Source organism: Folsomia candida, unplaced genomic scaffold (genome assembly GCF_002217175.1).
Source record: "Folsomia candida strain VU population unplaced genomic scaffold, ASM221717v1 Fcan01_Sc002, whole genome shotgun sequence".
Classification (NCBI taxonomy): Eukaryota; Metazoa; Arthropoda; class Collembola; order Entomobryomorpha; family Isotomidae; genus Folsomia; species Folsomia candida.
The window spans coordinates 4,195,733-4,222,757 of record NW_019091194.1 but is presented as its reverse complement, the minus strand read 5'-3'; the positions used below and the strand labels follow the sequence as shown (position 1 = coordinate 4,222,757).

The 27,025-nt window shown below is 35.9% G+C and overlaps 4 protein-coding genes and 1 long non-coding RNA gene across 17 annotated transcripts in view; 3 read left to right on the top strand and 2 right to left on the bottom strand.

Moving 5' to 3' along the window:
* LOC110845062 (autophagy-related protein 16-1) overlaps positions 1–13,682 on the top strand; it is a 76,603-nt gene extending 62,921 nt beyond the window's left edge. Inside the window, exons 9-15 of one of the 2 annotated variants that reach the window (XM_022091421.2) lie at positions 9,867–9,937; positions 10,020–10,069; positions 10,577–10,720; positions 10,819–10,868; positions 10,926–10,996; positions 12,289–12,435; positions 13,480–13,682. In XM_022091421.2, the coding sequence (XP_021947113.1) occupies positions 9,867–9,937; positions 10,020–10,069; positions 10,577–10,720; positions 10,819–10,868; positions 10,926–10,996; positions 12,289–12,435; positions 13,480–13,570 (624 nt within the window). In that variant the 3' untranslated portion in view covers positions 13,571–13,682. The remainder of the gene's footprint in view (positions 1–9,866; positions 9,938–10,019; positions 10,070–10,576; positions 10,721–10,818; positions 10,869–10,925; positions 10,997–12,288; positions 12,436–13,479) is intronic. The other variant, XM_022091422.2, reaches the window with a different exon arrangement.
* Positions 13,683–14,592: 910 nt separating this feature from the next.
* Positions 14,593–16,334, bottom strand: LOC110844349 (translationally-controlled tumor protein homolog). The gene is made up of 5 exons (XM_022090527.2): positions 16,175–16,334; positions 15,786–15,856; positions 15,459–15,704; positions 15,283–15,346; positions 14,593–15,194 (listed from the first exon to the last, which is right to left on the bottom strand). Exons 1-5 carry the CDS (start codon positions 16,200–16,202, stop codon positions 15,079–15,081), a joined length of 525 nt encoding a protein of 174 aa, XP_021946219.1. The 5' UTR covers positions 16,203–16,334; the 3' UTR covers positions 14,593–15,078.
* A 69-nt stretch (positions 16,335–16,403) lies between these two features.
* LOC110844763 (ankyrin repeat domain-containing protein 39) lies at positions 16,404–18,319 on the top strand. 5 transcript variants are annotated; one of them, XM_022091046.2, is made up of 4 exons: positions 16,433–16,696; positions 16,826–16,909; positions 16,993–17,637; positions 17,723–18,319. In XM_022091046.2, the coding sequence occupies exons 3-4, from the start codon at positions 17,414–17,416 to the stop codon at positions 17,994–17,996; spliced, it is 498 nt and encodes a 165-aa protein (XP_021946738.1). In that variant the 5' UTR covers positions 16,433–16,696; positions 16,826–16,909; positions 16,993–17,413; the 3' UTR covers positions 17,997–18,319. The 5 variants fall into 5 exon arrangements, with proteins under 5 accessions (XP_035703829.1, XP_021946738.1, XP_035703828.1 ...); XM_035847935.1 differs by having other exon boundaries at positions 16,826–16,913; XM_022091044.2 differs by having other exon boundaries at positions 16,822–16,909.
* LOC110844764 lies at positions 18,091–18,990 on the bottom strand. The gene is made up of 2 exons (XR_002547458.2): positions 18,720–18,990; positions 18,091–18,655 (listed from the first exon to the last, which is right to left on the bottom strand). It is a non-coding gene; the product is annotated as an uncharacterized LOC110844764 (long non-coding RNA).
* A 112-nt stretch (positions 18,991–19,102) lies between these two features.
* LOC110842935 lies at positions 19,103–25,835 on the top strand. 8 transcript variants are annotated; one of them, XR_004834007.1, is made up of 20 exons: positions 19,103–19,347; positions 19,855–19,959; positions 20,032–20,066; positions 20,157–20,437; positions 20,504–20,690; positions 20,767–20,835; positions 20,925–21,084; positions 21,161–21,694; positions 21,780–21,815; positions 21,896–21,989; positions 22,075–22,310; positions 22,374–22,469; positions 22,564–22,854; positions 22,937–23,284; positions 23,362–23,618; positions 23,705–23,821; positions 23,887–24,035; positions 24,122–24,265; positions 24,331–25,176; positions 25,711–25,835. XR_004834007.1 is itself a non-coding variant. In XM_022088811.2 (20 exons), exons 2-20 carry the CDS (start codon positions 19,891–19,893, stop codon positions 24,772–24,774), a joined length of 3,462 nt encoding a protein of 1,153 aa, XP_021944503.1. In that variant the 5' UTR covers positions 19,103–19,347; positions 19,855–19,890; the 3' UTR covers positions 24,775–24,859. The 8 variants fall into 8 exon arrangements, 2 of the variants coding, with proteins under 2 accessions (XP_021944503.1, XP_035703821.1); XR_004834006.1 differs by having other exon boundaries at positions 25,702–25,835; XR_004834005.1 differs by having other exon boundaries at positions 25,627–25,835.
* Positions 25,836–27,025: the final 1,190 nt, after the last annotated feature.

Below are 27,025 nucleotides of genomic sequence, written 5' to 3'. Positions count from 1 at the left end.
TTACCAATGAATAGATCGTGTTTTTTTTCTTCTCTACCTCGACGACTTGGACTTGATTGTGAATGCATAAGTCAGTGTTGCGCAATTTTAAATGAATTAGACTTTTATTCTATTACTGCCTTCTGTTTGGTTAATTTGTGTATATATTTATCGTGCAAGCCACGCTTTTCTCAAGGTGACATCGTAAAGGTATTCATTCAAAGCTACTGTTTTATCATCTCTAACGTGAAATGTGGACGTTTGGCTTCTTTTTCCACGGAAAAATACCAATTAATGAGGCAACTTTTGATGTTAATTCCATAATGACGGAGAAAATGAATGAATATTGGCTCGATTTTCTAAATCACAATCTAAAAATTAAATGAGTTTACAAAATTCTTTCTTTCTGTGGGAGACAATTACTTCACAAGCCTGCAGACGTACGTCTGTAGTGAACAAGAACAAGGCAATTAGTCCATTGATGCCCGACATGATTCATCACGGAGAGGAGGACTGGTCTTTCTTTATAATTCCCTTGTGCTGCATATGTACATATAGTATGTATTGTGTGCGACTTTTTTTGTCTTAATTTAAATGAACTTTAAACCTTAAACCTGTAGTTATGTATGCTATCCCTCCAACCCAATATTTATTTACTCATTACACCCTCCATTCAATACGAAGCCTCATTTGGCATTAAGCAATTATGTGGAAAATCGAAAATCGACCAGGTTAAAAAAATACACGAGCTATAAACTAAAATACCGAATAATTAATCCACGCCGAGAGTCATGACTGCATGTGTGAATTAGGAAGTGGATCTCACTCAAGTTCATGTGTTATTAATGTTGGCCCAAAAGCAAAGCAATGCAGTCAGTGAATGAAAAACTTTCCCAGAAAAAATGACGGACATGCAATTGTTTCCACTAGCGCGACGACCCACCGAAGGGCACTACTTTCTGGGTGCAATGGATTTAGTTGGTGGTTCAAAGGAGACGACGGAGGAGAATGGCATCCCTTTACTTCTATCCTGACTGGTTTGTTGGTTTCGTAATTTGTTCTTCGTTTAGTTTTGAAATTGCCCGAACTAATAAGCAAATCGAATGAGGAGCAATTAATCTCCTATTTGTTTAATGAAGTTCACTGTAACTCTCGCCCTATCTCGCTCGGCATCTCCCATCTCTAATTTTTCTTAATGGTTTAGAGATGACATGCATCACGCTGTTTTATGTGCGAGTGGAGAGATCCTATCTCAAAGAGTGTGTAAGCAATCTTTGTTTTCGTAGGGACGGGTTAAAAAAAGTTGATGTTTTGTTCCTTATTGAGCTTTCGAGCTAGCAAAAGAAGAAGAAGAACAAACCGTTTCTTCTAAAATGAGTCTATGTAGTCTAGTTTTTGTATTGTTGGTTGCACATCAAGTCGCATATTTTCTTCTTGGAAAATGTCGAAACATTGAATTTTAATTGGTTCGTTGGGATTATGATGGATCAGTTGGCATGAGCAGAGATTAGTTTGGTGTTGTTCTTATTATTCTCAGTGGTCGATATAATAATGAAATAATTTCGATTATTTTTCTTCCGCAATTTGTAGAATTTTTAGCAATTAAATAAATTCACGGTGGATTATTTTCCATTTTGAACCAAATATAATTGCAATGTCAAATTAAAAGTATGTATATATTGCAGTGAGATGAAAAATTCATGTCGTGTCGACTTATGACTTAACTGGACTTGGCAAACTTTATTGTAACGGTTTTTCCTATTATTTCCTAATCGGTATGAGACGATTTATAAAAAATAGTGTATTAAAAAACCAACGTATTTATGCATCTCTTGTAGCAAAGGAAAGGTTGGACAAAGTGTCAAGATTCTCTGCCATTTAGAGATTGATAACCTTCGAGCCCCAACAACGGCAGATATTTACGTATGTAGGTACAGTCAATGGAAAAAGTATTGGCAACCCCAACGCTAGCTAGATAAAATTGGCTATAACCTTGGAATGCATTATACAATTGGCATGAAAATTTGTACGCATTTAGAAAATATAATGTAGTTTTCGATTATAATCATGCTTTATTGATTAAAATTAGATAAACACAGTTTTTTAATAATTTGTTGGAAAATTTGCAAAATTAACCCGCAAAAAGTATTGGCAACCCTTAACTTTAAAAGCCCTTATCAAAGATACGACAATTTTATTTCGATAAACTGCTTCCAGTACTGCGTGGCACTTCGCCTCGATGCAATAAGAGCAGAAATACGCCTTGGAATTGACTGGGAAAATTTCTTTATAACGATTTTGGATATGGCTTCCCAATCTTCTTTCGAACTTTTGACAAGCTCGTTTTTTGTAGAGTGATTTCCCACCAGTCCCTCTTTTCTCATCCCGGACAATCAGAATCACATCGGGAGTCTGTGCAGCTAACAATAGAAGCTTAACCTTTTCGGTCTCCAGAAATGTGCATCGTTAATGTGGATGCATGTTTGGCGGCCACTGCATTTTTGGATTATGAAATTCCTCCCTTGGTCAGGTTTTTGTCAAATGTTTTCAAATTATCGTTTCGAATGATTAATTAGACCTCATTGGTCATTACTTCATCGATAGTGACCAGCTAACTGCGCAACGACCTAGTCATTCAACCCCAAACCATAGTCGATCCTCCTCCGAGCTTGACTCCCAGACGGCAGCAATCATTTTTGAGAGCCTCATTTTACATCCTCCAAACTCAAACCATCCCACCCGCACCGAATAAGTCAAATTTACTTAGGTGAGACCACTAGACCCTTCTTGATCAATTGGAAGTCTATTTAGGGTGGTATTTAGCTGATTTAAATACCTTGAGTTGGTTCGTTTCGGGGGCCTTCTCTTCTATGGGGCTACTGGACCCTGAAACCCCATGGCATGATTTTTTATTGATCACCAAATTGTATGAAATATTGACTCCACAGTTGGTTCTCAAATTCTAATTCGTTTTGGGTATTGAAATCTTCCGATTTCAAGTAATTTGTTGCTTGATTCATCATCTGCGTTTGAGCCTAGGTGACTTTTTTTCTTCTGCATCATGGAAAAGCAGAAACTAAAATTGTCATTTTATATTTGTTGGCTACATTTCCAATAGTAAATATGAAAAAGTATGTTTTTTATTGATTTTTAGATATCCAAGTTTTTTTTGCGAAAAATAAATTAATATTTCTCCCCGCGCCAAATATAGCTCGTTTGGTGTCGCCATTTTGGTTCCAGACAACACAACTGCTGACTTAAAATGTAGCTATCGTCATATTTTGTCACCTAATTAACTTACCGTAATGAAATGTGTAGGTGATTAAGGAAATTGTTTCGCGTAATTAATTTGGCCACATGTTGCCAATACTTTTTGCGGGTTAATTTTGCAAATTTTCCAACAAATTATTAAAAAACTGTGTTTATCTAATTTTAATCAATAAAACATGATTATAATTGAAAGACACATCATATTTACTAAATGCGAACACATTTTCATGCAAATTGTATAATGCATTCCAAGGTTACAGCCAATTTTATTTAGCTGGCCTGGGGGTTGCCAATACTTTTTCCATTGACTGTAGGTATGCATGGGTAGATATGTGTATTAGTTATAATTTGAATATGTGAGGAAGTCATTAAACCCAAATAAGTAAGTATCAGTAAATGAATCAATCATCAATAGACATTGATTTTAATAACTGGAATCACCTCACAAAAGTCGTGCTCGCTGGGTGTGCAGGTTGGCAGATTATTGGCACTTTCCGTCATATCAAACGTCAGACGAATGACTCAGGTGAAGCAGTAACCAGACAAACTTTTGTTGAATATATTCCACAATATCTTCATGTCAAGTCAAAAACGACGTTGGGAACATTATCAATTTATTGAAAACTTTTTTCCCTTCCTTCCTTCCTTCTGGTTAGGTCTTGTCCTGCACTTGCCCAATCACCATGTTATGAATTATGTCTTAATTATAGACAGGAAGTCGAAACGGAGTAAGATCCAGACATTTTTTTTTCACCGAACTATAAATATTTTTACTGCACATCTAATAAGCAAAGTACGACCAGGCGATTTTTGTTTATTGATTTTGAATGAATCTTACGAAACAAGGTATGAAATTGAATGAGAGGATAATAGGAGGAGGAAGTGGAGGATGGGATGATGATGATTCTTCAAAATTTTCATGGGAATGGGAATTCGCAAAACTCTTCAATTAATCCCTTTGTTCAATAAGAAGTGGGATGCATATATAACTTCGTACATGCCGAGTATCACAGAAAAGTCTACCTTTTCACTGAATAACTTGTTGAATGCAATGATTTACCTTTCTTATTAAGCGAGCCAAAGCCAACTACTTTTTTTTCTCTCCTACCATGGGAAACAAATCAAAATCAATGCAACATTGAATTTGAATTCCAACCTAAACTTGAAAACTATTGAATCAATCAATGTCTTCTCATTTGGTTTGGTTTGGTTTTCCGTGGTGGTGGTGGGAAGGAATGGTCAGAATGAATACGTCGTGGTGATGTATACAAAATCCAATTAAACCAATTGATCAGCTTATCAACTGTCCCATGTAATAATAGTAAACAATTCAACTAATTGGTATGGATGCAACGTTCTTCACAAGTTCAACTCACAATCCACAGCTTTAACTCGGGTTTAATGATTTAATGACATGCTTTTGGTCAAGATTTATTGACCATGCACACAAAGCATGTGAGTATGCACCTACCTACCACGTCGTTCGAATTTTTGAAGTACATTAAATCTGTAACATTATAACTTAATTTGAGCCAGGTTGGATTGTTGGAATTTATTTCAATATATGTTTGCCTGTTGTTATTAGCCAGCCAACTTGTCATGGTCAACACGACCATAAGAAGTTTTTATTTACAACGCAACGATCATACCCTCGCACTTTGCTGGGTTTGTTGTGCAATTAGTAATTACATACAGAGTGTGTTTTTGGAGAATCTTCTCAATAGGTTTTATGCATTACATTCCATTCCATTTGGCTTTTGAATTTGTAAAGTGTACAAATCTGTACAATAGAGAAAACGGGGATTTTTGGGGTATAAGAATTATATATTATTTTGTCTCACTATAGTTTTATTTAGTGAGCTGGGGGTTTCAACAGAGCGAAGAAAAGTCGTGACATGTAAAAGATTCATAGCTTTTGGGATGAAGTATACAAACGCATCTCGGATCTTGAGTGTTTGTGGTAGGCTCGATGATTTAATGAATGGTTAACGTTCAAGTGGTGTTCATAATGGGAGGTTCAGGCAACATTAGCTTCGTATAATGCCAGCTCGTTGACGATGATTTGCTGCTGTAGAATTATAGAAAAAATCTATTTTTTTACATACATATCCGTAAAAGATAAAATCACGGGTTATTCTGAGATTTTGAAAAAAAAATTCTGGTTTTAACAAAAGAAGAAGTAAGTATGTCATAAGCGGTGGGAAGTAACATGGCTCACTAATTAAAACTGCAGTATGCATATGCATCCCTTCATTTTAATTATATCCCTATAACTTTAAATGTGTGCAGAGAACTGTAATGCATGCACTGCTCAAGTGGGTCCCATACCATATAAATACATATAAATATTGCAAATTTGCTGAAATAGGAAGTTCTGTGATGAGTGGAAAACGGAACAAACCGCATTATTTTTTTCTATTTGTGCAGTTTCATATGAGAAGTTTTGAAAGAATTTTTAAATCTTGAAAGAAATTCGTGATTTGTCCCGCAGTGTTTGTCTCCCTATTTGGACATGTATGCGCTTGGTCCAATTATATCGGTAGTTCTTCTCGTTTCATAAGATTCCCCTCACTCGATCGTCGTCGTCGACTTCGTCGTCCTCCTCGTCGTCATACATCACCCGCAAATGCAAACACTCGAAAAGAAATTATGCTTCATAAAATTCAATGTACATTGTCCGCGTTTTATAATGGCAAATAAATCTACGAGCTGAAGTCTGAGCATGAGCAAGGAGAAGATTCGTTTAAAAAAAGTGTCAGTTTAGTGGTCTTTTCTTCTCCTTCTTCTTTTTCTACGTATGCGAATATAGGTACGTACGTATTTCTGTACAATCACAATGTGTCGGTGGCAGAATGGGATGTGGAGATACGGATGATCATGCCTTTTCTTAACCTTATCAACGAGACCATCAGTCACTTAGCATGTAGGCCTTTAGCAGAACAAGGAGAAAGATGGACGGGAAAATGGGCTCTTTATAAATATAGATGATTTTTTTATGCATGCCTTACCTTACCTACACCATTCTTTATTCTTTAACTCCCGTCACTTTACTTTATTAAATTCGGCATTATGCACATTTTATCATCATCGGTGATATTTATTTATCAGAGTTCTAGAACAGTCACACAACGCCTGAATTTATTTATTGAATTGCAACAAGAAGCAATCATTCCCATTCTGAGAAGACATTCCAAATTGTCTCTTTTTTGGTGCGGCATGCCTGACACTGAAAGGCGAACGGGTTAAATACATACATAAAACGGATGACAATGATCATTGTGCGTCCGTCAGATCACTTTTAAGTTATTTTGGTTCCGATTATTTTTTACAGTAAATGAATAACATACATAGATTCGTGTGTAGCTATGAGAAAAAAGAGGACGGGACTTTGTTGTGCTCAATTGAATTGATTATTATATATGAGACTTGAGACGGTTTCATTATTGAAAATTAACAGAAATTCATAGCCGCTGAGAAGTTCAAGTGACTCCCAGTTAGGGAAATAATAAGGCATTTTCTGAAATGGGAATGTCATGTCAGGATTTGAAAGACAGCATTCTAGGATAAAATTCGTATGTATGAGTTATGGGTTAACTTACACCACCAGTGAACAATTGAAACGACGATGAGATGGATGATGAGAAGAAGAACATGACATCATGACACTGACCAGGACCAGACTAACGAGAAAAGTGGGTAGACTCGTCGTCATATTCTAGTTGGATTGAGATGAGGGAGGTGTAAATGTTTCGAGAAATTCATTAAGTATCTCCTATATTGCAAAGTATGTAGATATACCTCTTTCAGAAAAACGTGTCAAATGGACAGGAAAATATATTAAGTTTTGTGAATTATGCTAAACTCTGAAATTTATGAGATGAAGATTATTCGTTTCATGTCTTAAAAGCGTCTTCTTATAATCCCTAATTTTCGGATTTGCTGAAACATGGATGAACTACCTATTTGACTTGCAAATGAGTCGAAGCGTTTGTTCGTGATTATGGGCAAAATGTTTCATTTATCATTGTAAATGGTGAAATTTTAAAAACCTTTTAAGTGCCTGTCTAGTCTGGCCGGCAGTCAATGTATTTCCTCTGAGAATGGTCATGGTCATGGTCGGACAGTGTCAAACATCAGTGTTTTGACGGGGTTTTGCGTTCCCATCATTATTATCGTGTAGAAAGATAACCCCGAAGATCTCATAAATATATTAAGCTTATAGGTTGTCAACGTGCAGTCATCATAACTGTTAACGGGGTAATTTTTCTTACTTTTCCAGATCTCTGGTACAACATTTACACGTAATAATTTTCATCTTGCTAATAATATGAGTGTGCTGACGTTCATTATGTCATCATTTTGGGGATTGACTCTTGATAATAAATAGAGATTCGGTAATTAGGTGGAGACTTGTAGGAAAGGTAATGGTTGGATTTTTTTTCCATTTCGTTCAACGCAAGGTTAACAATCTGAAATAATACGGAAAGCTTAATCCCATTTGAAATCGGATTATTTCAATGACTGCGCACACTGACGGCATTATGTCCGTCTGTCCATTTCTTGTCCCCTGAGGTGATTTCTAGATTATTTTGCACATGGTGAATGAAACTCTCTTAAATGTCGAGTACATACATTTTGGAATACATGTACCATTGGTTTACTGCAAAATGGACACGGACATAACTTTATGTTCCATTTGGCAAAGGATAGCAATAATAAGGAAATAGGAGTCTCACAAGAAAATTAAGATAAATTGGACGACCCTGCCCCCAAATTAATTATACTCATGTTTTATCAAACATGTAACAATTGTGGTATATAACTTTGTGATAATTATTTCCTATTTTTAAATAAGCATGTAATTCATAGCAGTTTTTCAATTATATATATATAGCACATTCCCCTCTTCGTATTCCTCGATAACAACATTACATTCCCCTATAGCAGAATGGTCTGTAAGGTGGTAAGCAGTGTGGTCGGTGGTGGTGAAAGTCATTAAGACTTTAATTCGAATTCAAGGGTGAAGATGAATCCGCCTCCCACTCAATCTTTATTATTTCTGCATCTGTCCGAGTCAAAAAATTATGTAATCCACCGACCGACACGTACATGTCTATTTCCTTGTTTTGACCATCATTTCATGAAAAGGGTCATTTGAAACTTTGAGGGACACAACCTTTCCCAATTTGGTATGGGTACAAATACAAAATTGAATCTAGGCACACTTTTTGTAGTAATTATAACGTTCACGGATTCCATCCCATGTTTAAGGAAAAAGAGCTGTAATAATAATAAAAATTATTGAATTTCATAAGCTCACTTACCATTTTGGTTTAGTGGTGGACAAAAGAACTTGAATATTAGCAAGATGTTCTGTCCGTCGTCTTCTACATGCAAAAAGCCGTCAGTCATGTACCATAGTTTTGTTTCCCCTTGTAAATACATAGAGTGAGAACTTTTCATATTCTCTTTGGTTTGAGAAGATCCGTCGTTTTTTGCCCTATGCAATTTACCATGTGCCGTTCCGCTTTTTCAAATGATGGAAATAAAAACCTCAAAGAGATAGAAATGATCTGTTCATGTTCATGTAATCGGTGTCTTTGAGAGGCTGGAAGATCATGGTTCAGATAGAAAATAGAAGAGAGTATGTATGTATTTACGAATTAGTTGAGTTTGTATGTACATGACGGAATGAGACGTGTCATTCAATTTTCATAAATGCACAATCCGTGATACCAGATTGAAAGCATGTCTTGTAAATGACGACACATCCACACCACAATAATTCCATGAACAAATAACAGTTCTCGTTATGCATAGGTGAGAAATGACGTGTTTATGCAACCATGTTAAAGCGCAGGGCCGCTTATAACTGTACACGGAAAAAATGACAATATGAAAATTTTCAGGTTAACGGAAAAGCTCATGAGAGAGTGAATGCGAACTAATGCGAGTAATAATAGGAAGGAAGGAAGAAATGATGCTTTATGAGATTTTTTGGACTCTTCATTGAAACTTGTTATTACTTGAAAAGTGCACCAAAATTATATGTACATGAGCCGTGTGGGAGGGAGGGAGGGAGGGAGAGGAATTACCTACGTCAGCCACACCTTGCCCTCCACAAAGTAACAATTGCTGTCGCCCAATTTATTATGCATTTAACATGGGAAAAGTATATCAATTACTTTCTTTGGAGAGAGAGACGATGGCCACAGACAAGTTTGTTTTATGCCGGACGGACCATTATCACTTTCAAGTGTTGGACGGATGGAGGAAGCTGTCCATAACAGAAGTGCCGTCAAAATTGTTGTTATCAAGTTTGTCAACCTTAAAGACAAATGGTCACGTTTTCACTTTGATGTTGCTGTGGTGGTGGGTCAGGTGCGACATTGTTACTACTACTGCACCTCATGATACGAGTAAGATAGACTTGCATGAAGAATTATTATTATTCATAAAATCAGGAAGAACAGATGCATCCCACTTGCACAATGAAAAATTGCCATTTCCAATCGATCTATGTAACATGAATTTCCGGAAACTCTTTATTTCTCATTAAATTGCTGTTACACTTGTCCATCAGACTTAAGTATTTTTACGCATTTCTTTTCTTCCAGCATACGCTGACAGGCCACAGTCAGAAAGTATTAGCGGCTCGATTTTTGGGATCGTCAACTAAAGTAGCGAGGTAAATATGTTTAAAAGCCTGGACTTGAATGTTAACTTGGTTATAATGAAATATAAATTAATCATATTTCTTCTTTTTTCAGTGGATCGCATGACCGAACTTTGAAAGTGTGGGACCTTTCCGCTCGAGCATGTGAGTTTTTTTAATACGCTTAATTATTCCTGCCAAAGCCTGTGCGTTGTCTTGTCCATCACTTGGCACTCGTGACTCTGTATATTATTCACAAAATCTTAAATTTTGTGAATGAATTTTTGTCAGTTTTAATTAATTAATAAATTGAGTCATTATCATTATACCCGATGACCCTTCCATGTGCATATTCAGACGTTGTGTTATGTAACAGCTCAATAAAGTAGCTGTATTTCATTTCTTGTTACAATAAAGTCAGTATAAAATTATGAATGTCTTCAAGACACGCAATAATTTTGTACTCCCACCAACCAACCAACGAGAAAAGAAGGCTATACAATCTTTTCCGGAAGCTACAATCTGAGCCTTTTTCCTGAGAAATGTTAATAATGTTTTGCATATTATAACAATGTACATGTACGATATGTGTACATATACTTATGGTATCCACTTATCCTTAATTGTACCAAGTTGGATATAATTCACTTAAACTTAACATTGTATTCACAGGTATCTCCACCAAGTTTGCCGGATCAAGCTGTAATGACCTCGTTTGCGTTGATGGGTCAAGTATAATTTCCGGTCACTATGATAAGCGAATACGCTTTTGGGACGCGAGAACCGACAGCCCAACGCAAGAAGTCAACTTATGTGGTGAGTTTGATAATTTGCCCCCTGTCGGGAAGGAGATGCCTTTTTGCATGGTAATTTATACAGGGAGATAACTAATTAGGAACATTATGATATGTGAGTTTCAGGCCGGATCACGTCACTGGACTTATCATTGGATAAGAACTACCTGGTATGGCTTTAGCATAGTGTATGCTTATAATATCATTATAATTTTACACATTTTTAGATGGCATCCGTACGAGACGACTCGCTTGCCGTGCTCGATTTACGGATGAACACAATCGTTGGGCAATACAGGTACAATACGTCAATTAGTGTATCAAATTCACATATTAGCTGTACTGTACATAACTTTTTAAATATCATATACGATTAATTCAATTAACCTAAAAGTCACCCTGAACCATCCGATTTCATGCACGCTATTAGAATTTAGGTTGTTGCAGGTACTTTTGTTTATAAGGAATGTACACATTTCCCACAATATGACGTCAATCAGCTAGCTGTACATATGTACGAATTGTGATGTAGTCTAATTTACTGTCTGACCTAATGAATCTCGCCACGTTTTGCTTTTTTATGACATATCTATTATGTCATGTGTATAAATGTGTAGTGTAATACAAGTTGACAGCAAGTTGAATTATTCTCGATTTTTATACGAGTGACATTTACGGCGTGGTCGTCTTTATGTACATTACGTGGGATAATTACAACAAAACACTTGTTGGAATTAATTATGACACATCATGGGCATAAATATGTACTAGGCAGTTGCATCTTTAAGTACTCACTTGTGTACTTTATGTATTACAAGAAATGAGACATTTTGCATATTTCCATCATAGATAAATACCATAAAACAATTTATTACTCTTATCCACCAGCTCGCTCTTTTCTTTCCATCCGCTGATGATAAACTATCCAAATCAGTGTAATCCGGATGAGGCAGGTTATAAGTTGAAGGTGTTTTAGAATTTACGGTACTTTATTATTACCAGTGCACACATATTCCCTTATTTTCAGTCCCACCACCTAATTCCAACATCCCGTCGTCGCCGTAATCATAATGTTATCTTTCCCAGTCCTCTTTCGTGTTGAAAAGTTTGTTTAGAAAAATACGATTTTAGGAATTGCATGATTACATACTTGTATAAATAAATAAGAATAATAAGTAACCAACACGTACATAATCTCTTGTGGGATTACTCTTCATCGTCGTCCCATGCACATTTTTGCATTGCATTATTCTCAATTCGTTTCAATAGCTTCACCTCAATTTAAATTTTCTGTAATCGAGGAGCCAGTAGTAGCCCCCGACCTTTTTATCTACTTCGGAAGTAGCCAGAATCTCAAAATGCTCTCGCTATGTATGTTTCAAACACAATTTTTATAGAATTTTTGCAAAAAATTGCACACATATAGCCTGCCGATGTATGTAGTAAATGTAAAGGAGGTGAAGGTGGATTTATCTTCTTTATGGCTTAATTATCACGGGGGTGTTAAGTTAAATAAAATGCAATAATGAAGATATTAGTCATGCATACTTTCAACTTGAACCGTGTCTAATCTAAATGTATTTTTTTCAGCGCGGAAGGCTTCAAGATAAGTTCTGACTTTGACCGTTGCTGCTTCTCCCCTAATGCAGTTTACATTGCCTGTGGCTCCTCGGATGGGTCAATTTTCGTGTGGAATGTGATGGAAAATAAATTGGATTCTGTTCTCAAACAGCACTCGTAAGTTGATTCCGCTTGACAGCGAAGAGCGCTTTGACTAGACTGACCCCTTTGCCTGATTAAGTGTATCATTAGCTACAAGGGAATGAATATTCATTCCGAGACACTGGTGGGTAGTACGTGATAATAATAGTGAAAAAGAAGACCTGCAGCGCATTACCGGTGCGTTAAGATCTCATACGTTTCGATGCAATGCAATGCCCGGCTGACCAGAACCAGACCATGACATGACGCGACGGGACGGTGTGTGAATTTCCGACCGAGGCCGATCATAAATAATTCTCTCCACAATTCAGTCAGAAGGGCGATTAATTAGGAAAATATGACAAGATTTTGCATGCCAATATGTGTGTAAGGGGAACAAAGTGTAAATTATCACATCAAGTAAGAGATACTAGGGCATGGATTTATATATTTATGTTTATTGTTTTATATTGATTTTTATTCCGACTTAAGGATGGGTCGTTAAGTTTTTCCTGTTATTTTCCCATGTTGTCCCGCAAACATTTCTCGTTATCGTTTTTCACGTCGAGTGCATGGTTGTGTTCTTCTTCATTTGATGGGAACTATCCAATTATCAATTTACATTTGCTCGTTATCATACTCGGTCATCTAGAATGTAGATGATGGTGCAATCCAATTTTTCACACCTTGTCCAATCCCAACACTTTCTTGACCGGACGGTTATGTAGCCTAAATATTTTGAGAGATGCACTTTATCGGTTAATTTAGGACGATGCCATCTCAGACACGTAAAATGGATTTGGTTGGGCAAAGTAATAAAAATGTTGCTCTAAAAAACGTGCTTTTACCATTAGTTTGACATTCTTCAAATGATGTTTATGCAAAACATCATTTTTTCCTGATTACAGTTGTTCATTATTACGCATGTTGTGCTGATATAGACGTGACTCAAATGAAATGACCGAGTAATTTGCATGCACTTCATGCAAATATTGTGACGATATGACGAAATCGGTGTTTTATATCTTGATCATTGCATCTGTATAAAAATCCTATTAATTTTTTGCTATAATTAATTAGGGGCCCGGTCATCGCATGTCATTGGCACCCCAGAGGCGTGAGTTTGCTGAGTGCAGAAAAATCTAAGAAAATTGTAATTTGGACGCCTTGAAGATCTGAAGAAATCACATTGTCGGCGCTATAGCGCAGCTATAGCGCAAAATGAGATTCGCAAAACTATGCAAAATTATGCCATAATTTTGAATTTGTTGATATTCACATAAGCAAATGTATTTATTTAATATCCACGATAGGACTGAATCAGTTATACTGTTTTCTGACGAGTACTTTTTCGTGACTTTGTAAAATTACCAGGTCCACTCACTATTCTAATCAACTAGAATCCCTGTTCCGAATTTCAGACTTGACTTATTATTGTGTAATTATAAAAATATAATTAATAAGTGGTAACTTTAAGGTGCAAGGAGGCCATTCTCGGAATATTTATTTTACACAACATCGTAATCTACCTATTTACGTACTTATTATAAAAATGTTTATAATATTCAAAGTATTAAAAAACATGAATGATTCCAAAGAAGAAAAAACCCGACAGGATAATTGAAACATGACCCCATTTGCCTTTGCATATAAATGAAGAAGGGCTGCATGGTGGTAATAATTGGGTGAGGTTGTCCCTTTCGGCTCGTGCATAAGTTCCAGTCTGCTTATTTCCAAACATTTTTACACCCACTTAACTAATATTCTTCTTGAGGTGGGGGATTTACCACCCGTGGATATTGTGGTCATCCAACCATGCAGGCGGACTTGTGGAGCTAAATCTATTGTGACGGTAATGCAGATGCTAATGTTTGTCTGGTCACTCGCATAATGCAAATTGGTTGCATGATAACAGTGGTGATGGCAATAGATTAAATCGTCATAGTCAATCGTCATAAATTGTCAGTAGACCAAAAATGATGTCGGGTGACCAAAACCTTAAATTACTAAATGACGATGATGAGAATGAGAGGCATGATCAAGTAAGAAGTAAGAAGAATGAGGTAAGAAATTAAATCATGTCGTATGCAAATTATGACCACTTTATGAGCTAATTTTCCCGAAACAAACAAAACCAAGATGGACCGCGTGTATTTTTTATATAATTGAATCAAGAAGAGACTAAACATTTTCTCTGAAGCACAATGCAAATCTGGGTTTATTCTATCAGTCCTTGTTAACGGTCCATTCCTAACTCAGCAACAATTCAAAACGATAAACATGATAATAAAGTATGGAAGTATTATATGGCACAATCAGTCACATCACATTCATGGTCACCAGAAGAGTATATAGTAGATTTTAAACTAAAACGTAACAAAGCGACAGCCATGTTTTAGTATAAAATAGGTAACAGATCGCTAATCAAGTATAGGCTTTCGTATTAGTTAATGGAAAATGAGTGACCAAAGTACAAAATCTCGTCATTCTCGCTTAATTAAATTTTCTTAAAATAATTATGATGGTGATGATGTATCATTCGGATTAAAAGAATTTTTCATCAAAGTAGCCAGCCACCAATACAGTGTTGTATTATTATGTTGTTGATTCCAGAGGCATCATTTATTTTTAGATCGCGTAGGGTATGTATAAGAAAGAGCGAGTGAAAATTATTCATGTTTAAAATTTCTCTTCTTCTAGACCATGCTTAAAGCACATGAGAATTGGGATGCTGTCGCCGTCGATTTCTCTGTACTCCATCATAGCCACCATACCGTCGCAATCCATGGACTCGCCTACAATTGTAAAACAATAAAATAAAAATTAGAATTTGCACAATTGGAAAGTACGCATAAAACTGACTGAAAAAGATAATTTTTTTACCAGTGAAGAACTGCAGATCCTTGAACCGTCCCAACAGATCTTTCATGACCTTGTTGATGTTGGTCTAAAAGAAAGATTCAAGCCATTTACTTCACATTCATACATCTTCCAATATTTTTACTGTTTTTAAATCATTATCTGTTCATGCATCCCAATAATGAATTAATGAAGCTTACCTTGAAAACATCAACCTGGTCGGGGGCGGTGGTTTGAAGTTTCTCAACAACCTTCTTCATATACTCTTTCAGATAAGCGGTGTATCCCTTCTTATCGCCAAAAGCGAATGTCTCCTGAAGTCGGTGATTGAGAACAATGTCAACGCCAGATTCGACACCAACATCTCCACCTTCGTCAGCATCGGCTCCCTCAGCGGATGCATTGGCTCCGTCAAGAATAACTTCACCAGCCTTTCTTTGGACGAGCTGGAACACGCAAATTTAATACACCATTAGATATTAATTAAATACCTTATATATGAAATATAAAAGCAGATGAACTCTTACCTTTCCGGTAACCTCGTACATCACCTCGTCGACCAGTTTGATCTTGTAGGTGTCGGAGAACATCTCATCCCCTAAATAATAATTATATAAATAATTTTAAATGGCCATTCAAAAATAACTTTCACCCTTGTAAAATTCAATATTTCATCGTTAAAATTCACAAAACCCCACCCGTCCCAAAGTTTAAATCCCCATACTGACTAAAAGGTCATCGTCATTTAGCTTACTACGTCACTAACCACCCGTCTGGTTTGTGATTCATACAAAATACAAGACAAAAAAAACTCGGAAATAACGGCACTTTTAAAATCGAAATATCTCCTAAAGTACGCCTCCCCTTAAAAATCTGTTTGATACAAGTTGTTCCCAAACCCTTGGGGTACACTTACCGTTGAAAATATCCTTGTAAATCCTCATGATGACCTCGGTTTTGTTGGAATATTGACCTTTTTTAGGACAGCGTGGTGTGTCTCGATCAACAGCCAGAAAGGAAAAGAACGAAGCATGGGAACTGTGGCTGCGAGAGACAACTATTCAACTTCCAATTCTTTCGGCCAGAGGGCGAAGGAGGACGGAACTCGAAACTGCGCTTTGTGATGAAAGGGTTAACTGGAGAAAGCTCGGTTTTACATTTACACACATTCCATTAATCGTATTTAAATACAGTAGTTAAATAGTAATTAGGTATAGTTGACCCATTTTGTAAATTGCATCAAGGTTTAAATGGTGTATGTGAGACTAAAAGTAAATGCATCACATATTGTTGAAATTAGATAGAGTTTTATCGTTGTGAAAGTATTTTGAAACTTTTCTGACAAATATAACAAATATTGAACTATTTAATTAACAAACCGACTTACCAGGATAATATGCCATATTCTGTGGTTATTTGGAAACGTGGGAGTAACGTGGTAATTAAATTAGCGTCATAATTTGTGTTGATTTCTCTTTTCCCCCGTAATAAATAATACAAGTAGTAAGAAATCACTTAAATAAAATATGCATTTCTCAAATTCGCATCTCATTTTTTCCCTAGATAGACATTGCAGGACTGAAACCGGACGATCTCATTTATCTCCAAAAGATTCCATGCTTGTCAAATAGGCTGGAAGTGGATTCGGAAGGTTGGTTAGCAAAAAATTGTGATTATCTGCATGATAATAGATTTCGCATAAAGTGAAATTTCAATAATTTCCTATAATACCAGGATTCATCCGATTTGGTCCAGCGTCTGCAAACGTGTTTCAATCCTCCGTAAAGCCTACCGTTATACTGACAGCTTTGGAAGTGTTGGGGTTTAAAGTCGTTACAACCACTGCTACAAATGTTAATATGCTAACCAACAAGTTGACCACAACGACTACGGAGTACAGTTGGACCCTTCGGAGAGAGTTTAGTGAACCGGAACCTCAAGATTAGTTAGTAGTCTGGTGAAAGAACTAGAGTTAAAATCACAAATTTCTCGAGGGGTACACATAGCTATTCTAGGTCAGTGAAAGCAGCTTTAGCAGTAGAGAAAGCTGTCTATTTCAGCAATCATCAGGTTTAACAGTTACCGTCCTTGTCATCTCATATGCAAAGATTAAGTTAATGTTAATTTTAGAAATAGCGTAAAATAATTTGGCACAATGAGTGAAAGTCGAGGAAAGTTAAGCACTGTAGATCATCACCACTCCGATGGAGGTTGCGCATCTTGCAATATCAAGCCAGCAAATCCCAGCGTGCATCAGAACCTTGATGAGCTATCGTTCGAACGAAGCATTTTTCAAGCAGCAATCGACAATAACGTCACCAAGATTATGACTTTCTCCAAATCTGGGGGGTTTGATGTCAATGCAACAGATAACTATGGGTAAGCAACAGAAATAATATATGTATGGGACACATTTGCATATGTAATATTTGCAGATTTGTAATATATTTTATGTCCATTGCAGATATGCTGCCTTACACTATGCATCTCGAAATGGATGCATGGATGCCGCAAAAGCTCTGATAAAGCTTGGTGCAAAGGTCAACCTGCCCACATGCAACCTAAGGGCGACCCCCTTGCATCGAGCAGTGACTGCAAATAAAATCGAAATGGTCAGATTTTTAATATCCGCTGGAGCTGATCCGGAATTGCTCGACAGCGACGGACTTTCACCCAAGGACAGAGCAGCCAAAGACAAACGAACCCAAATTATTGAAATATTACAGAATAGAAAATAAAAGTAGAGAAATAATTTACAACACAAAGTGTACTTATGCCAAAAAAACTGCACACAAACTAGTTAAAATTAGCAGTAAGAAACAGTATTGATTAAGTATATGAAACTGAATCTCCAGTATGTTCAATTTATTTATAATTCTCTGTATATTCCATCACATTAATAATTTGATGTTTCCGTGAAATAATGTGTTACCAAAATGTGTCTCAGCCTTTAACTTTAAGAAATACCAAATGTTGCTTTTATAAAATTTTATAACCAGTCAAAACTGAAAACTTTGTATAGTACAACAATTTTGCATACAAATAAAGTCCTTTGTACGGATTTTGTCAGGTTCTCGGAATGATAATCAGTTTATCAATTCAGCATCAAGTAAGTAAGATACCTGTTAAATACTTATCACAATTCCAATTAAAGCAAGGTTGACAATTAATTACTTCGTTAACTCCGGCATAACCTAAACTAGAACGCTTTGGGACGACTCGTGGCAACATAAACGATGAAGAAGACGACGAGGGCAGTAATAATTAGGGCAGGAACTGCGATTTTCATCACATTTTCCTTATTTTCGCGAAACTCCTTCTTCCTTTCCTTTCTCTGATTTGGCGTCTCCTTCACTTTTCCCTTCAGCTGCCGCATCTCGTATGATGACTCTTCACACTGAAAAACCCAAGTAAAATTATTCACAATGAGATTTTACACTACATATAGCAAATGCACTTACGAAATTGTAAGACTGCAACGCCAACAATAACAACTTTCCGAAAAAAAGTGAGAATTTTTATCGCAAGGGTTCAACGCCAAAACTGTATTTTTCTCGTTCAAAATTTAAACTGACAAGTCCAAATACTTTCTCCAGAAATAACTCGCAATGTGTTTGACTTTTACTACTCGTGGTTTTGTTATGACAAAAATACGTACTACGTGGCATTGGCATTCATTTCATTTTACGTGGTATGCAATACAATAAAGCAGCCAGGCCTAAATTCTTCTTTGCCAAAGAAATCACATCTTTTTAGCCGCCACCGTCACCGGTGGTGATATGCTGGGTGCATCCATCGATCGAAGTTCACTGCCCTTCTGTTTCGCTCCCTTTTGCCAAGCTATGAGCTCGCATTCGGCTCTCCGATCCACTCCACGGTGCATGTCTTGCCAAATTATAGAAACAAGTTTTAATTGTCCATTGTTGTTGCTAAAATTATCGCCAAAATAGAAAAATAACGGTGCGAAAAGACTGACTATGTGCGGCGGAGGTGGTGACGAGCGGTGAAAGCAGAGCGAGGAGAGAAAATATTTTCACTTTTGGGCTGTGTGGTAGCAGCGCGACTCAAATCAGCAGCTTAGTGAAGGAGGTAAGAATAAAATAGGAGTATAATTGTTAATTAAATGTCGATTTTGGTCTCGATTTTGTGTTTTGTTCATTAGTTTTTATTGTGGAGATGATTATCGAGTGGGTTTGATAGTGGAATAGGTATTTGTTAAAGTTATTTTGATTTCGCTTGTCACATGTTGTGACTTGTGCTGAAGGGCAAAGGGAGGGAATCGTTGTTGTGTGTTGAGGATAAAGGAGTAAGTTTAATGATTTGTCAATTAAGGTAAACTTAATTATACTTTAAAGTTTTGTGAAGGAATGTGTCAAGTGCAAAGAAAAGATTCAGGAGTGAAAGTTTTAGCTTCTGTTCTGATAATCTAGTATATAAGATATATGCTACGAAAATTAAGCTGTATTTGTTGTTTATTTGAGACCAATTATAGCTTTAAGTTAAACATTCGTCAGCCATTATATGTAGTTATAAATATTATTCAAGTTGAATCAAGAGAATGTTTCCTAATTTGCTATTTATATTGCTGACTTGCAGCTCATCATCATATCACACACCGTGGAAGCAGAAAGGATGACCCAATTGGAGAAGAATGACTTGCCAGTAAATCATTACGCTAGGAATCAGGAACTTTTAAAAATGGTAAATAATCCCACTAGCCACGATTACCTGACATTTAGTAAAATAAATCAAATCTAAATTAATTATTAATAGGATAATGGAAACAACAACAACGCATCGTCGTCTAGGTAAGCATGAATTAAAGTTTATTCTTTAGTCGATTTTATCGAACGATATAAAGGCGTGCAATGAAACGTGTAAATATTCTGTAATGCCAGTGCAACTTTTACTCCACCAACGTCCACGGCAGCATCGCCAGTCAACATGAATGGGGAAGTGGAAGCGGCCAAAAGTCCAGACCTGCTGATCGATATTAATGGCAGCGAAGTAGGCCCTATTGTTGAAGTTCTAGACGATCCGATCCACCATATTGACCCACACCCCGTAAGTAAGAGGGCTAGATTGAGCTCATTGAGTCCACCCACTCCAATCATCACCAGTGTTATGGGTGCACCAATTCCGCTCCCAGCTCCTACGACCCTCTCAATTGGTGGCAATGGTAAGAAATTATTCAATCTGGTTGTTTGCATAATAAAAATTTTAATATGAAACCATTACTTTGCAGCTTATGGGGGTAATCAATCATATTTGGCAATTAGTGAACCTGAACTACCAAAATATGGAAGTAGCGAAAGACCTTCTTCGCCTCGAACGATTTATGACTTTGGAAATAATGGACCCAGTGGGAGTGGGGTTTCCAATGTTAGTTCAAAAATGCCCGGTGTTGTTGGCTTTGGAAATTTAGGAAACACGTAAGCAACTTTCGGGTTTTTGCTATTATTTTATCGAAACACGAAAGTAGACTAATTAACCAAACATTGTGTTTAGCTGCTTTATGAATTCCGGACTTCAAAGTTTATTAAACACGCCTCCAGTGGTAGAATTTTTCTTGAAAAGGTACGTAATTGAGACATTTACCAGCATATACATAGTCTAAACCAACATTAATTATGTATGTAATTGCGATTCTAATTTTGTCACTTTAGTCCCACCATCAAGCAAGTTTCTCCACCAAGAGCACAGTTAACCCAATCGTTCCAAAACTTGATCAGGAATGCATGGCATGGACCATCTTCGGTTATTTATCCACGCGAGTTTAAGGATACGTTGGGCAATATAATTGCCCAGTTTAAAGACTGTCGGCAGGTATGACTAATTCTTGCAATTATCATTCAATGGTTCAAAAGTAAAATTCGAAATTAATTACTCTTCCCGTTTACAGCATGACTGTCAAGAATTTCTTGCGTATACGTTGGATGAACTTCACGAACAACTAAAAATCTGGAACAACATAAAACGTGGCGGTGTGGATACAAATGATACAAATTCCTCTGGTTTCGCGTCAGGTCCACGAACGGAGAGTGCCACGAGTGGGTCAAGTGTAGAGTCCCTCTCAACTGTTAACGACTCTGATGTCTCGTCCTCACTGCAATCTCCTGGTTCTAATTGCGAAGCAGAAACTTCAATGCAACAAGACGGATTGTCAAATACAAAAAAGAGACGACGCCTGACTGATGATAGCGAAGTTAGCGCAAGTGTCCAATCCGGAGATAAAGAAGAGGTTAAAAATTCTTCCTCAGAAGTCGAAAATTCAGGACCGGTATCGGTACAGCATTCGGATGTACAACAGGATGATGATGCAGAAAGCGAAGTTGATATGTTGGAGGAGGAGGACGAGGATAAGCGGGTTTTGAAACACAAAGCTAAACAAGCCGAAGGATTTTGGCTGAATTATATTCGGGATAACAATACTATTGTAAATATTTCAGTTTTATACTTTAATAATTTGTGTTTATTCATTGTAAAACATTTTAATTGATGTATTGATTCAAACCTTACAGATTGCGTCTTCATTTCAAGGAATGTACAAAAGCACTGTAAGTACTGACTCTATTTAATTCTCCAAACGATTCAAAGCTTTTTTTTAAAAAAAATTATTTTCCACTTCCCTCCTCAGGTGACATGCTCAGTATGCAACTATGTTTCAACAACATTTGAACCATTCATGTATCTTTCATTGCCCATTCCAAGAACTGCGGATAGAAATCTTGGTAAGTAAAATCAAACAAACGAATTACAACCTTAAAAATTACCTAATGTTGTGTAACTTTAATGTATTTATTATTTCTTGTACAGACGTAATGTTTTCTGGATACAACGATTTTCAAATAAACAAAGTGAACGTTACCATGTGCGTTAGTGACACTGTGGGAAGATTGAAGGAGGAAGTAGTTGAAAAGGTGTTCCATGACATCCAGCTCAGCATCCCTCCTCTGTCCAACTTTGTTGTTGCTGAAGTTGTAAACTACCACATCATTACCATCCTTAAAGATGACCAACCGTTGAAAAATGTTAAAGATGGAATCCATAATGTTAGTATTAGTATGATTAATTTTCTAAATTTATACATTTATCTAACGTTTATTTTTCCTCAGGTCTACGTTTTGGAGTTGAATCAAAACTTTAGTGATCCAACTATCGAAGTTGTTGGAGATGTTACAGTCGCGGATGATAGTTTTCAACCATTTCCCGTAAGTTGTACATTGTACATCATCATTCGTGTCATTATTGTTGCTCTACAGACTGAATAATATTTCAATTATACGTATTCGTCTAATTATCTAGTCTCAGGAATCAATGCTTAGACCGACTACTTACCTTACCGAAGACTGGGAAAACGATTCTACCAACGAAACTACAGGGCCCTCCGTATCTACTGGAGGTGGATTTATTCCTGCTTCCGATTCGGATGGTACAGAAGATGTTAATGTCGATTCGGAAAATAATTCTTGCAAGCAAGAGAACTCTGAATATGAAGAACTGATGAGTTGTTCGGTGTGTTTGGATGACTTACCAAAGTCCAAACTTAAACAACATTATGGGTGCTCTTGTATTTTATGCGCAGATTGCATAAAGGTAATTTTTTTTAAAATATTACCTTTATTATTTGAGACTATTTATTAAATATTATTAATTTGAGCTTAATCTTCTTGTTTAGAAAACGTCGGCATGTTTGAGCGAGACTGACAGTGCAGCTGTTAAGGCTGAAACAAAGCTAAAGTGTCCTGTATGTTCCGAAATTGTGGATTATGAAAAGTCTTTCATCCCACTTTTGAGCAGCAGTGATGGTCAAAGAAAGCTGAACCTAATTCCAGTCCTGTTTTATTACCGGCCTAATATTGACTCCAACAATAATAATAACGCGGCTCCAACTCCCAGATTTATTGGTCATCCATTAGTAGTACAGCTTCCATCTACCTTAACCGCTTCAGAGTTTTACAATTTTGTCGGATCTATTGCTCCTTTCTCGCAGAATGAGTATGCAATTAAAAACACGTCTTGGAATGTAAGTTAACCCAAATAAAAACCCGCTAACATAGTAATTACTAATTCATATATATTGGTTTACACATTCGTTTATAGGGAAAAGAATGCGGGGTCTGTTTATACAACCGCAATTGTACTGGATGTGAGTTCCGTAAGGACGGAATAATTTCAATCAACCCCAGGAATAGCATTTTGATCTCATACAGTGATTTATCCCTGGATCTCATTTCTTCAATTGAACCCCCCACCATGGCTAAATGTGTTAATCCCTACAGCGGTTGGCCCTCTGCCAATTGCTTTAAAGAGCAACCTTTAATTGACATTTACGAATGTTTAGATACATTTTCGCAAACGTAAGTACATAACAAGCAATCATTAAACCGTTTGGTAGCGAGGATTACAAAATTAAGGTTATCATTTTTCTTATGCATATTCGCAGAGAATGCTTGGACAATCAAAATCCTTGGCATTGCTCTGTTTGCCAGAAAAACCAACTAGCTACAAAATCTATAACAATATGCCGCTTCCCTGATTACTTGATAGTTTATCTAAAACGGTATGCCTGACTTGTTTATGTAAACGTTTTTACAACTACCTCACTTTATTTTCATTGTGTTACAGATTTGTGTTCGTCGACCATTCCAGCAACAAATTAAACAACAAATTGAAATTCCCAATCGAAGGGTTTGATGTTAGTAAATATATTGCAGAGGAATTTGCTGGGGGCGAACATATTTACGACCTTTACTCTTGTGTTTGTCATTTTGGATGTAAGTTTAATAATAATTAATCAACAAAATAACCATCATAAAAAAGAATAATAAAATGAAAGTTAACGTTACTCTTACTTTTTCAGCTGCTTCTGGAGGACATTACACAAGCTACTCAAAAAATCCCAAAACCGACTCATGGCATTATTTTAACGACGATTCAGTTACCAACAAATCTCCATCGAAAGATGAGTTTAGCTCTGGCTATATTTTGTTTTACGCAAAAAAAGGTCAGTTGAAGAACAAATGCATCGATTATACAATTTATATAACTGATTTTCAAATATACTTGCAGGTCTGAAAAGTGACATTCCTTTGAGGCGAATGATGAGCCCTCAGCAGACATGCAACATGGTTACTACCGGTGATATTGATTCAAGCACGAGAACGAATTCTGACGAATGCGACACGACGTTCACAGCTCCAGACTGTTCTATCGACGGCGAGACTTACACAGTGCCAGTCGGACCAGAAAACATTAATTCTGGTCTCTCAAATACAAATCAGGAATACATCATTAGCTCAACATCTGTGGATGATCATTCCATTCCAACCTTCGCCCACAACACGAGTAGCGAATACTTTATAGCGTCATCTTCAACATCTTCATCGTCAACTAAAGTGAATTGTGTTCGTGAAAATGTGTCAAATTTAAGTATTGACGATAATAATCGTAGAAAGAGAGTTTCAAATATTTCCTCTTCTTCTGCCACAGCAACCTCCTCCTCTTCCTCACTAACGTCTAATGGGACGAGTCAGTTTGATAACTTTGAGAACGAATTTGATGAATCTCCAACGATCAGACCGTATGCTGAGTTTGCTATCGAAAATAAAAGACTGACTAAAATAGCTCAGCGATCTAAATTTTCTCCCAATGCACAGGCCCCAACCTCCAGCTCTGGACCTCGTAATAAACAAATGTAGGTTATAATTTTTGTAACTTCAAGTGAACTAGTTGCTCTGTATTTTATAATTATATAAAACTATTAAGAACAAAACTACAAATCATAGTAATTTAATTCTATCCACCGCAAAAAAAAATTGACTGTACGCTGATTTAGGTTTGTATGCAGTTTCTTCCTCTATATTTTAGACACAACTTTGTAAAATCGTCATAATACAAACGCATAATTGAGCTGAGGTAATACATACTTGCATGTAATATGCAATTATACAAATATCCTGTACATATATCGTAGTTAAAAAAACTCTGGTTTATTGATGTAAATTAACATACATAATATGTATAATATATGTACATAAATACATATATTTAATAGAATGTCGCACGCCTAGTTTTTTTAATATGTAAATTTTGATGGTTTCGTCAAAATATAAAATTGCATTGTCTCATAATCATCCTGATCGTGAGACAATATACAGGGTGGTTAAAATGTCACGCCACAATGGAAAATTTTTCAATGGGAAAAGTCCCTAAATCTCCATTAGTTACAAGATTTTGGATTGAGATTTTTATAAATTATTATCAAAACTGATGACAAAATTCTTAAAATGTTGCATTTTAGAGACAAAATTTCGGTAACTAATGGAAATTTATGGATTTTTCCCATCGAAAAATTTTCCATTGTAGCGTGACATTTTAACCACCCTGTATACAACAAATACAAAATCATTGCTGTGAAAATTTTGTAATTAATATGATTAGTAATTACAGAGTACTTTTAATTCTCTCTAAATTTTGAATGTTTCACATTTATCATACACACGTAAAACATAAAAAAAACTTGAAAAAAATCATGTAATCGAACAAATGTAATAAAATAAATAAATGTCAAACAATTTTTCCACAATTATTATATTTTTATTTATCCATTTTCATGAATGATGATCATTATTCGATTACAACTTATCATACTTAAATATTCTAGTAATTAATAATTGTTTATTTTGTTGTTTTTTATGACTTTACAACTTTTATACTATCAAATCCTTTCCTTATTTTATAACACAAAGATTATCATAATAATTATGTTCCGACTTATCTTGATGGGTAAGTAGTAGTAGTATCTGTATAATAATGGTCAAAAATTTAGACCAAGTTTTACATAGTTTTTACACAGTCGACGACCATGTTTTGATTCTTTACCACTATAAAGTTGTTGCATAGACATCGTTTCGATTTTTTTCACTTATTCCGTAATTATAAATATTTCTGATTTTTTTTTTCACTATCATAAAAAGTACAGATAAGAAAGGAAATTTATTTCACTTTCACAGGAGATGATGGATTAACCGTTTGTTATGAAATTTGCAAAGTTCGAGTCAACTATGAATTTTTAGGGTGTCTTTAAAAATTTTGACTTTTTTTTAAACATCATTATTATTTCCTAGCTTAGCTATTTTTAACTTAACATTTTTGTGTTATCTTTTTAAACCAGTCTAGTTGAGATTCCTTCTCATCTTCTTTTTTTGCAATAAGTCAAGAATATTAAGTAGAAAATAACTTTGCTGGTTCATTCCATGATTTAACAAGTAGAAAAAGGTGGTTATTTTTGCTTTGCATTTAATTGAGTATATTTCTGAAGAGTGGTTTCCTTCCATTTCATAATATTTAAAATGTGTTAATCCATCGTTTTTATGTATGTACGTTCCGTTTTTTTAATCAAGACATAAAATCGTGTAGAATATTTTTTTACGATCCTTAAATACGAAATACATAGTAAAAATTACAAAAAACCTTACAGTTGCTTTGGTCTATTCATTGTCATAATAAATCTTCATCTCGGTTCACGTCTCATCTCTTTTTCTTTGTTGTTTTACCAGCAGCAAAACATTGCCAAATTAGGAGGAGGAAAAAGTTTATACGTTTTATTTTTTATACATATACACGAATACATCGATCTAAATATTACATAACTAGTGATGATAGGGGTACATGTATTTAAATATTATGTATTTACATTCGCAATAAATTGCAAATAATTTGCATTATCAATAATTCTACGCCCTACTTGTGCACAACTGAGTTT